Here is a 19390-nt window from a genome sequence, read left to right as displayed (position 1 = left end):
GACGTGATGTTTCTGTTTGTTGTTTATTATTTGAGTTCGATTCTCTCGTACTTTTGTAATTACGCGACGGTTGTACGTAGTCTTGTAATTTTTGAACACTGGGTTTTGGGTCATTATAAACACAATAGCTTACTATATCCCGCAGTAAGTCCTGACAACATCTGTATTCGTTTGATATTTTTCTTTTCAAGTCAATATCGTTTATTCCATTAACAATATGACGCACAATACTGGACTCCGGTAGTCCACCTTTTGTTCCTATCGCTAACATTAGTATTATTATAGTATAGTAATATTCTGTCGGTGTCTCCGCGTTTTGATGTTTGGTTTGAGACATTTTTAAATGCACGTCGGCTTCATTGTCCATACAAGGAAAATCGTATAAAAATTTATTTACAAATTTTACGCATTTTCTGTTGCAATGCAAACAGCAATAAACTTTCATTCCATCTATACGTATCTCTTAAAAGTTCTATACGCTTACCGAATTGCCGCGAATTTAACGATTTGTCTGAAGCCGGATCAAATATTGGCAACAGCTCAATTATATCACGTACATGACTTTGATAAGGCGAATTGTTATAATTTAAAATCGGAGGATAGTGACCATAAGTGTACTGAATATTTGGTTGTGGTATAGTATTATGCCCGTTACCGTAGGTTATTGGCACACTCGTATAAATCGTAATGTTTTGAAAATTTTGATTAGGTAAACCATTTGTTACATGCCCCGTCTGAGCTGATTCCCATTGCAAAGGAATACCTTGTGACATAAAACGATGTACTATTATTTATATTATTTGACGCGGTAGTGTACACTGCGGGTACCGGAGACGACGGTATTAAATGTTCGAAATTGGTTGATATGACAGGCGACTGTCGAGGAGTGGAAAATTGCTCGTGCAATTCAGCAATTGTTCTTTCTAACTCCGAAACTCGTTGTATTACCGAAACATTATTTCGCGTTAATGTTGTTTCCTCACTTCCATTAATTACTGCATTCATATGCTCCTTTAACCGCTCAACAAGTTCATTTTTCCGACCCCGATGTAGGCAAACCTAATTGTTTACATTCTTTTCGTAAGTCTTGCAAATTCTTTTTGTGGAACGACATTTCGACACTTTTATTTTGATAACGATTATTCGTATGGTGCTAGTTGGATTTTATTAACAACCAACCATGGTTCAATTATGTACAGGTTGGCTCATCTCATCAGCTGATTTTATTTATGTCATTGCATGGTCGAAGGGATTGTCAAAAGGAGATGGCAAACTCAAAATAAAACCAACACATTGGGAACATTTTACCTACACATACAAAAACTGCTAAGTTTTATGTTTCCATTCCATACCATTCGCACCAACACCAATACACAGATTTTGACAATTTGAACAGACATATTTTGTTGCTTTACAGATGAGCCAACCTGTATATAGTTGAACCATGCAACCAACCAACTATCGCACTGTTGTAACAAAGACACTTTTGCCTTGTTATATTTTTATTGATAGTATTCGTATTGGATTGTATGAGAATTGTGGTATCACTCTCACTTCTGTACCAGTTATACGTTCGTCTTTCTTTAACACACAGTTTCTTATACACGAATTGGTGTGTAATGAAGTTTTTTAAAATAATTCGAAGTTCTGTTGTAGCTTAAACAATGCTACTTTCTCAGCTTAGCGACAGCTGGACGACGTTAATTCAAATTCTGACGAGACTGCAATCACGATGGACAAAACGTATGTCCACAACAGCTTAGCTATAGACTGAACGACGTTATTTCGAATTATGCGTGACAACTGCAATCACGATGGACAAAACGTATGTCCACAACAGCTACACACATACAAACGTTTTTGGTAGTCCCAAACGAATATGTACACATATATATATATATAAGCGCGCACATATGTATATTCACATAAATGGGTTATGCATTTAATAAATATATTTTCACCATCATTTCATCGTTTATGATGTTATTTTAGATTTTATTACGATTTTTGTTAATTTTCGCGTAGTAGGTAGAGTTCCGTCCCTACTTCTGAATTGTCACACATGTATTTTCGTTGGCAAGGGGGAACCGATACACTTACCCGTATTTTAGTATTCTTTAGAATTTATTAGACAGGATAGCCTTTTGTAATTACTAAATTAAAATTATATGATTTTAATGATGATTTACAGAGTTTATATTTTAATATTTAGCAGAGTTACGAAATTAGTCCAGAGTGTTTCACGAGCGCGAGTTGATGACTTAACTGTTCTTTCTTCAACTACTGCGGCAGTTACTCACGAACGTACGTACCAAAAACGTGTCAGCTGACACGACCTATCTTATGAGTGTGCAATGTAAACGAAAACTCACCGACGTGCAACGCACGTACGTACGTAGCCCGGAACGTAGAAATCAAAACAATTTTGATTTTTTCCGTAAGAACGTGTCAGCTGATCGCTCTCTCACTATACAGAGTTGCCTAGTAAACTTTTGTGCGCTAATTTTTGACCGTTTGCAATTTTATGCAAAAACGCCTAATTAAAGTTTGAAAAATTGTGGAAATAATTCGAAATAATTATGTAAAAGTGCTGATTATAAATATTTAATCTATTTATACTTATTTAATATGTATTCCGGCCTTTTACAATATCAAAAATTAAATTGGAAAAAGTTGATGTTTCCATAAGCATGCATGCAAAATGGTCAATGGCAACAGTGCTTATCTGTAAACAATACACACACAAATATGTTATGTACATGTACACAGACGCACACATTGATTCCTACGGGCTTGAGAGTTCGGTCAAACGTGCTTCGTACGACAAACGTTCTTACGTACGGCACACGTCGGTGGGTAACTGCCACATAATGCAGTAAGGACGTTTGTCGTACGAAGCACGTTTGACCGAACTCTCAAGCCCGTAGGAATCAATGTGTGCGTCTGTGTACATGTACATAACATATTTGTGTGTGTATTGTTTACAGATAAGCACTGTTGCCATTGACCATTTTGCATGCATGCTTATGGAAACATCAACTTTTTCCAATTTAATTTTTGATATTGTAAAAGGCCTGAATACATATTAAATAAGTATAAATAGATAAAATATTTATAATCAGCACTTTTACATAATTATTTCGAATTATTTTCACAATTTTTCAAACTTTAATTAGGCGTTTTTGCATAAAATTGCAAACGGTCAAAAATTAGCGTACAAAAGTTTAGTAGGCAACTCTGTCTAGTGAGAGAGCGATCAGCTGACACGTTCTTACGGAAAAAATCAAAATTGTTTTGATTTCTACGTTCCGGGCTACGTACGTACGGGCGTTGCACGTCGGTGAGTTTTCGTTTACATTGCACACTCATAAGATAGGTCGTGTCAGCTGACACGTTTTTGGTACGTACGTTCGTGAGTAACTGCCGCATTACTTGGCGTATATAGGGTTTTAGGTTTTTGTTAGCAGAGTTGTATTTTAATAGCTTTGGTCAGTAGAGTTGTATTTTAATAGTTTTAGTCAGTGATGTGTAGAGTATGCGTGACAATCATTTGCATTAAAACTGTTTGTATATCAATTTCGTTATAATTCAATTATTTATTATTAAATAAACTATTCAAAGTCATCCGTGACAAATCCCAGGACCAGAAGATGCTGATTCGAAGCGAGCTGGATTCATATATTTTAAATTACAATCCTTAAGTGTAACATTCATCTCATCTTAGTGGTCTGATTTTTAGGGCAAAACAGCAACAGTGAGTTAAAATTTTTTGTATATTTAGAAGACTACTATTTTAGCGAAGTATTTTTAAAATAAGGTATAATACGACAATTGTGGTATTCTTGTAGGAATGAGAAAAACATTCTTTGAAAGTCTCCACTAGCACTGTACAGGGGAGATCCTTGGTTGATTACGACGTGAATGCAAATAGCTTGTTTCAACAAAGACCTGTTTCAATTTTTTTGGGAACAAATTAAACATATATAATGAAAATATCAAAAATATGGACATATTAGTTTAGCACGGCCTTACTAATGGAAGCCAACACCAAATGATGCATATCTGTAATTCATTCATTCATTCATTTAATGAGCATTTTCCTTATATCTATGAATGTACATTTTAAATTAATATAAACAGCAATTTAATCTTATATGGGATATACATATATACATGTAGATATAGGAAAAGTTAAGACAATTTTATGCTAAGGCAAATGTCATTTCTATGAAATATAAAAATACAGTGGGGTGGACTGTTAAATAAAGAGATTAAAATACAATTAATATTATTATAATAAGGGTACAAAATATTTATTTAAGTTACAACAAAACCCGTGGGTAAATGAAGGGAAAAACAAATACCAGAAAAAATTATGGAATATTTAGCTATTAAAAACGATTTATGTAGCTGGCCGGAGCTGGATAAAATCCAGTAAAAGTCAATCGATATTCACCTAATAGTTTATGTGAAAAAAGTACTACAAGTTGCATAATTTACTCCTGAAAAATGCAAAAAGTAACACTTTTTCGGGGACACATTGGTGAAAAATTCTCAGACAGCCGAAAGACAGAACAAAAAAGAATTTAGAGCGAGACAATTGACGGCTTACTTCACCTGGTTATTCCACCATGATTACACCATGATGAACATTAAAACAAGAAAAGAAAACTGAAAAATTTGTAAATTGTCAATAATTACTAGATATTTTAAGAATTTTATAAAATTTCAAGAACTGAAGCGATGTTACTACCAAAACATAAGTTAAAATATGCAAAAAAGAAGGCAATTGGGAAAAACTTTACAACAGGCATGACGTAGCTGAATGCGTTTATAACCATTTCAACTATCGTAGGAGTGCGAGTTCGACTCCCACTCCCGGGAGAAAAGGCTTTGAAGAGATTTACAAGGTATAATCGAAACAGCTGTCGCCTTGTCCGTCCTGATGTCACGTTGTTTAAATTTTTCCCAAATTATTAAATAAATTATAAGTTTTTCTGTTTAAAAATTGTTTGTGGTTTTTGCTTTTGTAATAGAGTAAATATAATAAGCACATGAGCAGATAACCTGACTAGTACGCCTACGTGAATAGCTAAATTTTGATCTATTTAAGAAAAGTAATTCTTGTTTTTTGGAAAAATTATGATTGGTGCTTAAAATGTTTTTCGCGATTACCCTTCAATTATTAGACAGGTTGATAACAAAACATGGCTCTAATAATCGACTTATATTTAATTTATACATACTGGACATTTTCTTACCGTTTGATCCAAATGAAGTCATTTCAGGGTTATATTCTTCATCCACTGCTATGCTACTTCGAGTTTTGGTTACTGTTTTAATCACGGTTTGATGTGAATGTACCTGAATTGTAGAATTTCGTCTTTGATTACCTTCCGGTTTACTCTTTATACTGGCCAGTATTTGAGAAAGATTGGAAGGAATGGATATGTTTGCCAAAACTGCTGATGTCTTTGAAGAAGATGTGGCTGCATAACACTACAAATAAAATACAGAGACCAAATGTAAGTATTTAAAATTTTCAAATTGAAAACGTTGCTTGAATTCAAAAATTTATCTATAATTTTCAAGCGAAAAAACAAGCATATTTTTTGAATAATAATAATAAGTCAACGTTTATTTTTCAACTTTGTTAATAAATTTAATGAACAAAACATTTTATTTTCGTTGGTAATATAATCAATAATTTGAATTTTTCGTTTGTTCTAATTTTAAATTATGCAAAAGCTTTTTTTGAAATCATGATGCCTAAGATGATCGTTCCAGTCGATATTTGGACCTCTCCGATTTCTTCTAATTTATTTCGCTTATAATCCAAAAGCCATTGTTTAGCGACTTGGCTTGCGGGATTACCTCTGCTTAGAACTGGCATTTATTTTTTCACCCATGCCATGTTTTAAAATCAAGAGGCAGGAGCTTCGCCCACAGAAGATCCTTGACCTCGCCAGCTTACCTTCTTTGCGGAGAGCCTCGTTTCCGATTCCTCTTTTAGCTTCCTTAGATGGGTAATTTTGATACACTCCGGTCCACTGCATTGGGTGAATACATGTTAACAAAAGTTTGGTTTCCTTTGAGCTTTTCAATAAGCTTTTGCTAGAAAGAGGTTGCTGACGTTCTTTGTTGGGGATGGATAAGGTTGTGTCTACCAGCATTCAGATTTTAACTTTTATTGCCAACAAAAAAAATGTATTGATAATAATGAATATTAAGCTACGTGAAAAATAAACGTTCGACAAACAAATTATCTATTATATATTATTCTAAAAATGTGAGGCGTAGCATAACCTTATTAAGGTTCAGTTGGTCTTACTTATGACTATCAATAGAAATTTGACACGTCCAACGCTTTTATTTAATTGTCTGATCAACGCCCTATCAATTGATGAGGAGTATGATGACTAGTACCTACGACCTACATAATTAGTATTATTACTTCATGTAAATATTGTTTTCAATAAAACCGTTTAACTTAAAATTTTTTTTTAAATTTTTTTATTTTCAAGTTTTTAGTCTTTATTTATTTGCCTATTATTTCTCATTCTATTTAGTTCATTTAGTCCCTCACTAGGGTAGGCACTTTCATGAATTTCCAGATATAATGAACACGCACAATTCAATTATAAGTATATGTTAACAACTATATTATTCAACAATCAACAACAATAAGTATTTCATAAAAACGTGTAGTAAATCCCTACAGGCACCTTGTCGTTGGTGTGAGGGCTTAGCCGAGCTCGCCCGACTATGAGGCGGAGCTGTTTAGGACTGACATCTACGCCGTTTCGCCTCATAGGAGGGCGGCGGGATGTCGGTGACCAAGAACTGCCAACCCCCTAATCCAGGGTGTTATGCGGGCCGTGCCTATTGGACGATTTGCAGCCAGGGGATAAATTTGGCTGTATTCGAACGGATCCTTCCCGATACCGGGCCACCTCGGGAAGTATTTATGGCCTTACCACAGTAAGGGGCGCTGCTGTGGCGGACGGTTCTTTCCCCGTATATAATACTGGACCGCTGAGCCCGTCTTGTCAGGAAGGTGGTCGTACGACCAAGATGAACGACTCATTACCTGATTGTAATAAGGACGATGTAAAGAGGAGGACTGAGTCGCAATCCAAGGACGACAAATACGAATTAAGCGATGCGTCGGACTCGGGAAGCGAGAGTAGTGCTGATTCAATGAACTCCGTGTTGGAGAAGCACACAAATGAAAACGGAGTAGAAGAGTGGAGAAGGGTACGGAGCAGAGGAAGTAAAAGAGCTCTCTCGGAGTACCGTGCAGCACTAAGAATTGTACAACGCTTGGGAGCAGTGGTCGACCCAACAGAGGTGAAGATCGAGCGCTTGGAATGGGCCCTTGAAGCGGTAGAAGTAGGTCGAAGGCAGTTCAAAACGTTTGCTGTGAGAAACCCTCGGTTTTGCAACCGGTACGAGGAAGAGCGTCGAATGGTAGAATGAAGAGGCAACGTTCGGCGGAAGGCGGCAAGCGGCAAGCCTGCTTTCAAGAGGTAGAAAGGACCCAGTCCTAGAAACCACGAGGCAGGGCAGTCGCATAGACAAGACAAGTAGGCCCAAAGCTGTAAGACAGATGGGCTCTAATAGCGAGGTAGCAACTACCTCGAAAGCTGCGAGTCAGAGGGAAGTTCCAACTACGGAAGTAGGAGATAAGCCAAAGGGAGATAACGCTAAGACTCCGGCTTTCTCGGAGGTGCTAAAGGGAGTTAACGCTAAGACTCCGGCTTTCTCGGAGGTGCCAAAGGGAGATAACACTAAGACTCCGGCTTTTCCCGAGAAGATGAGTGATGTGGCAAAGCATTCACTGACTGTGGCGCTGGTTGATCGTAGCAGTCCTTTCGGACAAATGACTACTGAAAGGTGGAGATCTGTGGAAAGGGAGCTTATTAGCTTAATGCTTAAGATGATGCCGGAACAATCAAGTAAGCCCCTTCCAACCTTTGATTCGGGGGGATGGTATAATGGTGTGAAGATGATAGCGTGCGACAACATCGCGAGCTTGCGGTGGCTGGAGGAAGTGGTTCCAAACCTCCAAAGGCAAGGCACGAACGCGCGGTTTGAGGTGGTGGATAAAGCGCAAATCCCCACGGTACCAAAAGTTAAGGTATGGAAACCATGCGTGATGAAGTCGGAGGATACACTGCGACTTCTGCAGAATCAGAATCCGAACATACCGACACAGGATTGGAAGGTACTTACTGTATCTCGGCCTACCGAGGATGGTCAGTTCTACTTCCTTCTCTCTTCCCTTCTACTCTTCAGAATAAACAAGCAGGCGGAGGATATTTTGTACACGCAGCTTGGCAAAATTTTCTTTGGCAATGGCAAAATTTACATGCGACTCAGGAAAAGAAGTCCCGAGGATAGAAACCCTAACACGCTAGAGGTGGGCGAAGTCGAAGAGGACCTCAAAAGCCTAAGGGAAAAGAGACAGGTGGAGCTCCCCGACGTCACCACGAAGGTGTTAGAAGAGGATCAACCGCTAAATGGTGCTGTGACTCGCACAGAGGAACACCCGGCACAACAGTCACGAGAGGCTGAAGGGGGCCTCGAATACTCTAAACCAAAAGGGCAAGGGGAGGACGACGACGTCAAGACGAAGGTGCTGAAGGGGGACAAACAGCCCAATGGTGCTGCGAGTCCTACAGATAAGCCTCCAACAGCAAAGTGGCGTCGAGCGAACTCCTCCTAACCCTTGAGGAGGGTTCGTTTGACGTGGCGCTGATCCAGGAGCCGTGGCTCTCATCGGAGGAAAGGTTTCTGGACTTAGCGCTCGCGGGTTTGGCGTTTATTTCGCGCAAACGGAAGGATGGGTGCGAGCGGTAGTAATGGTAAGGAAACAGTTGCATTCATATATGCTGCCTAATTACACCACTGAGGATCTCGTAGCGGTGGCCGTTGCGCAAAAGAATAAGCAGGCATTTATCCTGGCGTCCTGCTACATGGCCCATGCTGCGGAGGTTTCACCGATGGAGTGCAAAAGGCTAGTACAGGAGGAAGGGCGCAAAGGGCGTTTGGTCATAGGCGCAGATGCAAATGCGCACCACAATGCGTGGGGAAGAGCAGATACGAACGAGAGAGGCGAATCTCTATTTTGTTACATCCTGCAAACCAATTTGCAGATAGCCAACAGGGGAAATGTCCCTACATACATTGGTCCAACATCCCAGGGCGAAGAGAAACTCGTGGAAAATTTTCTGTACGGACATAGAGTGCTCCAGCGAAACAGCACGGTTGAAAAAAGTCCTAGCAAAGGGAAACATAAACCAGGGACTAATAAAGAAAGTGAAAGGGGAATGGTCACGTAATAGTGAGGAATCCCTTGAGGTGCTTCTCGACACACATTTCCCATCGGGAGACGGTTTAGAAGAGCCAACAGACATCACTCACACTTCGATCACGGAGCTAGTAGTGCCGGGGTTGGTGACCGATACCAAGATCGAGTGGGCAGTAAAGACGTTTTCTAAGTTTAAATCGCCGGGCCCAGATGGTATATTCCCGGCCATGCTACAAGTCTCAAGTAGGGCGGTCGTGGAATGGCCTAAAATAATATTCGATGGGTGCATAAGACTGAATCATGTACCGCACTCTTGGAGAACTGCTCGTGTAGCTTTTCTACCAAAGGCGGGGAAGATCGGTCACGTGTATCCCAAAGACTATAGACCCATTAGCTTAACATCATTTCTGCTCAAAACCTTTGAGAGGCTGATAGATGTGTTCATAAAGTCCAGTGTGGATGAAAAGCTGCTCTCCACAACACAGCATGCGTACACCAAAGGCAAGTCGGTAGACACCGCATTACATAGGGTGGTAATAAGCATAGAGAAATCCCTGGAATATAAGGAGTATGCTCTAGGAGTCTTCTTGGACATTGCCGGGGCTTTCAATAATGTTGCTAAATTGGCGATTATGGATGGTCTTAATTACATTAAAGTACATCCTGCCTTAATCAGATGGATAGGCTGCATGTTAAATTGCAGAAAGGTTACATCACAATGGGGATTGTACGAGGCCACAAAATCAGTGGACAGGGGCACGCCGCAGGGAGGGGTGCTATCACCTCTGCTGTGGACGCTGGTCATCAACCAACTGCTCAGGCGATTCGATGAGGGACCCGAAAACTTACGGCTTACGCAGATGACGTTGCAATTGTCATAAGTGGAAAGTGCCTTCCAACGATTAGTTCTTTGATGGATCGGGCGCTTCGGGATATACATACCTGGGCATCTAAAGTCGGGTTGAAAGTGAATGCGGAGAAGACGGATATAGTCTTGTTTACAAAGAGGTACAAGGTCCCAAATTGGACCAGGCCTATGTTAGGAGGGGTGACTTTACAGGAGAAACCTTGCACAAAATATATAGGAATCATCCTAGACAGTAAGCTGTCATGGAGCTCAACGTGGAGGAGAGGGTCAAGAAGGCTTCAACGGCACTCTATGCATGTAAAAGAATGCTGGGGTGTACGTGGGGCCTATCGCTCTCTCTTTCTCATTGGGATTTTACAGCACATTCCACCTGTAGACCTGGTAGCAAAGAACAAAGAATTAACGACCGCAACCAGGCTCGGCCCTCGGGGCAGCTTGAGCGCCGACCATATGGCCATAGTAGTATAGCGTCATCAATCACAAGACGAACAGACTACCTGATTCCCTATCTGCGCTTCGAGGGAGATCTTAAGGCGACAATAGAGGTGAACGGTTGGCGCAAGGGTGCGAAAATGGCGGACGAGGCGATACATGTGTACACAGATGGTTCCAAAGTAGTGGAAGGAGTAGGGTCTGCGGTATACTGTGCTGATCCGGAAATAAGCAGATCCTACAGGCTGTCGGATTACTGTAGCGTTTTCCAAGCGGAAATATTAGTCGTAAGCAAAGCAGTAGGAACCCTGGAAGAGAATAGCTTAAGCTGCAACCGTGTTAATTTTTATATTGACAGTCAAGCAGCAATTAGGGCAATAATCTCGCATAGCACAGCATCTAAATGCGTGTTAGAGTGTAAGCAGTCTCTGGGGAGAATCGGGACAGGGAGAAGCATACATCAATATTGGGTCCCAGGGCATATGGGAATAGATGGGAATGAAAAAGCGGACGAACTAGCTAAAAAGGGTGCATCCCTTGAAGCTTGCTGCGTAGACGTCCCAATTAGATTGGGCGAGATTAAGCGAAGTCGAGAGGTACACATGATCGAACAAGCGAGAAAGGCGTGGGTTCAAGCGCGGGGCTGTAAAGTGTCGAAGATTATGTGTAGGTCTTACAACCTTAGACTAACAAAGTTGCTTCTATCATTCAAAAGAGAGGACTGTAGGAAGTGCGGGTTGGAGGAGGAAACGATCGAGCAGGTTCTGTGCTCGTGCCCTGCACTTGCCAGGCTAGGACTCCTGCTATTAGGATTGATACAGCTGTCAGATCTAGAAGCAGCAAGTGGCTAAAGTCTTAGGAAGCTTCTGGTATTTGCCAAGAGGACGGAGTTATTTTATAATATAGGTCCTGGTTTTTGATAGGGTTTTTTCAGTTTGGTCGTTAAAACAAACTTCTGGTAACACTACGGACTCAATCAGTCTATGTGAGGTCCTCATGGACCGGCCACTTAAACCTAACCTAACCTAGTTCATTTAGTGACTCATTATTACAAGGAATCTTTCCTGACAATTTGTTACAATCTAAGTCCTCAATACATAATCCTCCCAAAGACTTTACTCGATTCTGCGCTACGTATGCTTACCCCTCCTCGAACTCCAAAATATTTTGATGTCACTTCTACCGGACTATATGTAATATTTGTTCCAAATATGAGCCAAATCGGACATCATAGGTCGCTTTCTATTCATGTATGTATTATGTGTTCTACATATGGACCAAATCGGACCACAAATACTATTTTTTTGAATATCTCGATCCTTGCGCCACCTAGCGCGGATTTTTTTATAGGTCGTTTTCTATTCATGTATGTATTACGTGTTCCAAGTATGAGCCAAATCGGACCACAAATACGATTTTGTTGAATATCTCGATCCTTGCGCCACCTAGCGGCGATTTTTCCATAGTTCTCTTTTATTCTTGTATGTATTATGTGTTCCAGATATGAGCCAAATCCGACCACAAATACGATATTTTTGAATATCTCGATCCTTGCGCCACCTAGCGGCGATTTTTTTCATAGGTCGCTTTCTATTCATGTATTTGTTAGGTGTTCCAAATATGAACCAATTCGGCCCACAAAAACATTTTTTTTTTTTGAAAGTTTTCGATCCACGCTCCACCTTTTTTCTTATTATTGCATTGTCATCGGGTTCTGAACTATATTCCAAGTATCAAGCTTGTATCTTATCGGGAAGTTACTTAAATTTCAATTACAAAATTCATGCCAGCCTGTCAAGTCAAGCTAAATAAAACCGTTTAAAAATGCTTATATGGGCAATGTTTGGAACGGCTAATCTCAAGAACTACCAAACCGTTTTTTATACATTTTTTTTTAAGAAAGTATTGGCGCAAATAAATACGCTGTGCTTTTTATCTTTTCTATTTTCACAAACTAAAGCCCTTTATTTTTAGGATAAAGTTGATGAAAACCTCAAATAATGCAAGCATAAAACTTCGATGACCCAACACAAGCTACAGCAGGCCAACAAAAAAATCTGCAGCAAGTGTATTTGCACTAAAAGGAGTACATCAGTTCGCTCTTGGCAAATACCGTTTGCATTGCTTTGTTTTTGTAATATGAAACACATATGCAAAACCAAAATGTGTTTTGCTTTGATACTGATTTGCTACAAACAAAGCTTACAAAGCAACACATATGTATGTAGCTTAAGAAACTAATAAACTCGCTCTTTCTGTCTCTTCCTCCCTTTACCTTATTTTCAATTCTGATATTTATTAGCGAAGTATATGTGATGTATGTATATTGTACATACATATGGATGTTAGCGCGCGCAAATCCAAGAACGTATCTCTTTTTCAAACTTCATTGTATTTATGATTGTATGCTGCAAAACATTGCCTAGAAGTTATTGAATATTGTTCTTAAATTAAATTAAATTAAAAGGCAAAGTTTTAAATTAAATAGTTAATTAGATGTTTATCATTTTGTAAAATAATCCTTAAGACACGCCAAAAGCAAACGTCCTACCGCAAAATTTGATTGAAGAAAATTTGTTTCATCTCGGTATAAATTCAATACATTTTGAGCTGAGATAAATTCTGAGATGGCGTTCTTCAATCAAATTCTGAGATAGGGCGTTTTCGAAAAAAAAATTCTGATGTAGGGTGTTTTTGAAGAGTTTTGAGGTGGGGCGTTTTTGAAAAGCATTTTGAAATAGAGTGATATTAGACTCAGCAGTCGATTTACTTACGTATCTTATGTTATTTGAATTATCTTTTTGCGTTTTGTTTTCTCACAAAGTTGTTCATTAATAAATCGTTTATAACGTTAACGAATTTAAAAGTGTTTGCATTTCATACAACAGAGGGTAGTACACTATTACCTTTGTAGCAGAAAAAATACAGTAGAATCGCGAAAAAGTTAACTCTCTAGAAAGTTAAAATATTACACTAACTATTGTTAACTTTTCTGAGCTTTTTTAAATTCAAGTTTTTTTGGCAATAAAAACAAGTGCGGGTATTCCTCTATTTCTGTGTTATTGTCAAAGGTGGGTGGTGTTGACGTCAGCATTGACGACATTAAAAATTGGAACGACGTTCAAATTACGCAAGATGACGAAGATTGCAAATCGATAATGATAACGAATAATCAGCTATCGAGCAAGATATGCAACAACAGAAAGGGAGTAGACTATGTTTATTACGGCATTTTTTCAAATTTGAAAACCGCTTGGAAAAGTTAATATTTCCGATAAGTAAACTACCCTTGGGACATTTTGGTAACTTTTTCGCGATTCTACCGTACATGACATATGTATGTGTATCTCTTCTTTTAAGCTATACCCAAATAACAAAAACTCAATAGATTTACTTTTTGCGGAGTAACGAAGTAAGCCGGGTACTTGCTAGTTATTAAATAAAAATTCATTTAAAAATTAAAAAAAGTTTTTGATTGTTTGATGATTCATTTCTTACCGACGATTCGACGTTTAACAGTCCAGCAATTTCCTTTTCCTGTGCTGCAATTTGCCGATTTAGTTCATCCATTTTACGCTTTAACTCATCCTCATCTGATCTACCAGTCGTTTTAGGGACCAAAAGCACATCGTCATCAGAACTTCCTCCAGGCGAGTATGGTTCATCAGCATCATTGGATGTTGGTGGGACAGTAGGTGCTGCGAAATTATAAAAGTACATTACATTAAGAAATTTTATAATTATTAACATACTTTTGTGTGATTTTATAGTTATTGGTGCTTTTATTATAGCATCCAAATCGATTTCATCAACCTTTGGAGTGGACGTATGAATTCGACGTTTCCTTTTAGGACTACCGGGCGGTGTAAAGGCATCTGCATCCGTTGCTCGACGATAGGCCTGAATACATTAAGTGAATAAAATAAATATTAAAATTAAGAGATACTTAATGTGTTAATAAAGTACATCTGTATGTACAAATGCATTCAACACACTTAACGAATGTGATTCCTTCATTTAAGGGAATGGCCTATCTGCATACATTTTAGACCAACCTTTTCAAAAAAATCGTATTTATGGGTCCAGGAGAGTGAGAGAGGAATAGAAATAGTAGAGTAGGGAACAGAACATAGAGGGGAAGTGAAGAAAAATGGAGATGGGCGACGCGGAGATGGGCTATTACTGGGTAGGGGATACAGAAAGGGAGATATAGACGAAGGGCCGGGAGGGAGAGGGAGACAGCGAAATGGGGGAATCAGAAGAGTGTGGTAAAAGGATCAAATAAGGGAAGGGATAAGGGGATGAAGTGGAGTAAAAAATAAAATATGGAGAAGATTAGAAGTGTACGTTAGAAACTTCTTGAAATTAACTAAAATAAATGTCAAGGCAGGACATATGAACATATGCTGGTTAGCTGAGGCAGGTAGAAGTCAGTAACTTTAGTCGTTTGACCTTTTTTACGTGTTTGTTGATTTGTGTGATTCTTTGTTTTTTGTTAACAAGTTTTAAAGATTCAAATATTGTGTCAGAAACAGTGCTTGTGGGTTCGCTTTATTGTTACGGCCGCGACACTTATGTAAAACTTTAGATTGTACAGAACTAATAGAGTAACTTGCGACCGTTGAGCTTACAAAGAACAGTAAATTGGTTTCTTTTGACTAATGTTGGCCGATCCCGTGATTCTTGAGGAACAACGTTATATGTGATTGTGACCTCTTAGTCACAGCGGTTTTTACTTGTGACTGTGACTGAAACAAAACAAAAACAACAAAGGAAAATTAATTTATATTTTTCCCTACGGATTGTGTTGCGAATAAGTAGCAGATGTCGCAGAAAAACTCTAAGGATCAGCCTCTACTAACGCACCCACTAGTAGCATATACATACACTAGCAGACCCGGCAGACGTTGTTCTGCCCTAAATTTGGTCTATCTGCATACATTTTAATAAGCTGTTTCCGTCTAACTCTGCCCTCGCCCCTCTACACGTTTTCCCAATATTTGTATTCACTCCTCCCTCCGTATTTTTCGCTTCATCTATCTCCATCTTCGTCTAATTCTATCTCTTTCTCAGTCTCCTTCTCCTTCTCGCTTTTCTCTTCTCTCAAGTTTTTCTCATTCTTCTTCATATCTTATTGCCAGTCCCAGAGGGTGGTATGTATTTTGTTCCAGTCCTAGTCCTAATCCCAGTCCCAGTCCCAGTCCGTCCCTGGTCTACTTCCCGGAAAAAGCATCGTAAATACTAATATAGGCAAATTTATATACCAAATTTCAGGTAAATCGAATAGGACGTATGTAAATAGGTATGTGGGTATTATTAATTCATGTATTTATTTCGGCTTCGCATGCATATTTATCAGTTTTGCCAGGTTGATGCACCTTAATCGAATATCACAATGAAAATTACTTCAAAGCTCTCAGCAACAGCTTTTATTTGATACCCATAATACACACACATTCTAGGGGTATCCGGGTCCATGTTTGGCCTATATCTCGAGACCCTAGTCACCAATAGGTATGAAAACTACCATGTACTAAAGCACTCGTCAACAGCTTCAATTTGATACCCATAATGTAAAAACATTATCTAGGCGTTCACGGGCCCACGTTTTGGCCTATATCTCGAGACCCTAGTCCCCCAGGGGTATGAAAATTACCCTCTACTAAAGCACTCATCAATAGCTTTCATTTGATATCCATATCCTATAAACACATTCTAGGGGTACCCGGGTCCACTTTTTGGCCTATATCTGGAGACCGTAGTCACACAGGGGTATGAAAATTACCCTCTACTAAAGCACTCATCAACAGCTTTCATTTGTTATCCATATTCTATAAACACATTCCAGGGGTACCCGGGTCCACGTTTTGGCCTATATCTCGAGACCCTAGTCACCCAGGGGCATGAAAATTACCCTCTACTAAAGAACTCATCAACAGCTTTCATTTGATATTCATATTCTATAAACACATTCCAACGAATGCGAAACCGTGGAAATCGGTTCGTGCGTTCTGGAGTTATAGCGTCAGGAAAGAAAACGAGACTTATTTTTATATTATAGATAACTTTTCAGACAACCTGCCATAGCTGCGCAGATAGATCCATTTCGAAGGATGCTAAGCCTTCATCATCAGTACGCTTTAGGCACGCTGCGTTACCATTTAGCTATACAGCGGTGGTTTGCTTGACTGGCAAATTTGCTACTTCTATTCCTTTTACCAACTATATTTATTCAGTGTTGCGCCATCTGGTGCAAATCACTGATAATGCTGGATTTTTGTTTATTGTCAATTACTTTGCTTGACATTCCCAAGTGCTCATGGTTTTTTAACAATTGTTTTTGTTTTTAATGATAATTCTTGTTATTTTTTAATTTTTCTAAATTTGAAAAATTGCATTTTGTTTTTGGAATAGTAAGTAGAAAATTTTTCACACAACCTGCCATAGCTGCACAGTGCGCATCAGTACGCTTTAGGCACGCTGCGCTAACCATTTAGCTATACAGCGGTGGTTTGTTTGACTGGCAAATTTGCTACTTCTATTCCTTTTACCAACTATATTTATTCAGTGTTGCGCCATCTGGTGCAAATCACTGGTAATGCTGGATTTTTGTTTATTGTCAATTACTTTGCTTGACATTCCCAAGTGCTAATGGTTTATTAACAATTGTTTTTGTTTTTATCGGCCTATTGATAAATGATTCAAGGTTCGATTCGAGCTCAAGGCCAGAACAATAATTTTGTCTGAAAAATTTTCTACTTACTATTCCAAAAACAAAATAAAATTTTTCAAATTTAGAAAAATTATAAAATAACAATAATTATCATTAGAAAAAAAATTATTGTTCTGGCCTTGAGCTCGAATCGAACCTTGAATCATTTATCAATAGGCCGATAAAAACAAAAACAATTGTTAATAAACCATGAGCACTTGGGAATGTCAAGCAAAGTAATTGACAATAAACAAAAATCCAGCATTATCAGTGATTTGCACCAGATGGCGCAACACTGAATAAATATAGTTGGTAAAAGGAAAAGAAGTAGCAAATTTGCCAGTCAAACAAACCACCGCTGTATAGCTAAATGGTTAGCGCAGCGTGCCTAAAGCGTACTGATGATGAAGGCTTAGCACCCTTCGAAATGGATCTATCTGCGCAGCTATGGCAGGTTGTCTGAAAAATTTTCTACTTACTATTCCAAAAACAAAATACAATTTTTCAAATTTAGAAAAATTAAAAAATAACAATAATTATCATTAGGAAAAAAATTATTGTTCTGGCCTTGAGCTCGAATCGAACCTTGAATCATTTATCAATAGGCCGATAAAAACAAAAACAATTGTTAATAAACCATGAGCACTTGGGAATGTCAAGCAAAGTAATTGACAATAAACAAAAATCCAGCATTATCAGTGATTTGTACCAGATGACGCTACACTGAATAAATATAGTTGGTAAAAGGAATAGAAATAGCAAATTTGCCAGTCAAACAAACCACCGCTGTATAGCTAAATGGTTAGCGCAGCGTGCCTAAAGCGAACTGATGATGAAGGCTTAGCACCCTTCGAAATGGATTTATCTGCGCAGCTATGGCAGGTGGTCTGAAAAATTTTCTACTTACTATTCCAAAAACAAAATACAATTTTTCAAATTTAGAAAAATTAAAAAATAACAATAATTATCATTAGAAAAAAATTATTGTTCTGGCCTTGAGCTCTAATCGAACCTTGAATCATTTATCAATAGGCCGATAAAAACAAAAACAATTATTATAGATAACATTACTATTACTGCGACCATGGATTTAACAGTGGATATATTCTGTTAGCGAGGAGGCCTCTGTATCATTTTCTGGGACATGTACTGTTATTCAGTCGCAACTTAAATAAAACGCTCATTGTATTGGTTCATAGCATAGAAGCGATTTGTTCCTGTTATCATAGCTTTATTTTAGTCTACAATTGAGTTTATTGGTAAGCGTGATTGGTAACGGGAAATAAATGCTGTCATAGGCAATCTGTCACGGTTATTCCTTCTAAGCTGTTGCTGAAATGTAATGTGATATTTCAGTAGCTGTGACAAAACCACAGGTACACGGATATTTTCCAACTATACTTTTGACATAAAAGACCTGTAGCCATCAATAACATTATCGGAGACATTAGGTTAGTTAGCTCAACAATACTTCATAATACAAAATACAAAGATAAAATATGAAAACCAAACATATCGTACACTAACTACAAAAGAGTCATAACTCAAAATTTTTCAAAATAGGTTTTTTCCATAAACCAATTCACAGTACACATCTCTAACTGCCCCGTAAATTTCGTTGTCATTATTTTCTTCTTTAACTGGAAAATTACCGTTATGCCAGTTTTGGTGTTGATTGCATCGCTTGCGCTGTATCAACTAATGAGTCTATTTTTAGTTGTGTCAATGTGCTTAAGAACAAGTGAACAGTTTTTTTTACACATAAAGCTTATTATTTTAAATACTATCTTTTTGCAAAAAAAGTTTTAACTTTGTTGTGTATTAATTAAAATTGTACCTTTTTATACGTAAAGAGTAAGTAAATTTGCTTGCATTATTGTGAAATGTGCCTTTTTTGATGAAATAATTGTCATATTTAATTGTCATAAATAGTCATAATTCAAAATTGATATATATTTTCTCCGTAAACAAATAATTAGAACAAAATTTCGTCAATTCATTTTATAATGAAGTTCTCCTTCTTTGTAAAACATGATTTCAGTATAATATTACAGACGTTTTCATA

At 38.2% G+C, this 19390-nt stretch overlaps 1 protein-coding gene across 4 annotated transcripts in view; it reads right to left on the bottom strand.

Moving 5' to 3' along the window:
* The window catches only part of pps (protein partner of snf), a 155184-nt gene that overhangs the window by 39843 nt on the left and 95951 nt on the right, over positions 1-19390 (bottom strand). For all 4 annotated transcript variants that reach the window (XM_067759552.1, XM_067759549.1, XM_067759550.1 and 1 more), the window contains 3 exons: positions 14366-14513; positions 14112-14311; positions 5262-5499 (listed from right to left, as the gene is read on the bottom strand). In XM_067759552.1, coding sequence (XP_067615653.1) covers positions 5262-5499; positions 14112-14311; positions 14366-14513 — 586 coding nt within the window. The remainder of the gene's footprint in view (positions 1-5261; positions 5500-14111; positions 14312-14365; positions 14514-19390) is intronic.

This window comes from Eurosta solidaginis, chromosome 1 (genome assembly GCF_040869045.1).
Source record: "Eurosta solidaginis isolate ZX-2024a chromosome 1, ASM4086904v1, whole genome shotgun sequence".
Taxonomy (NCBI): Eukaryota; Metazoa; Arthropoda; class Insecta; order Diptera; family Tephritidae; genus Eurosta; species Eurosta solidaginis.
This window is presented reverse-complemented; position numbering and strand designations above follow the sequence as displayed.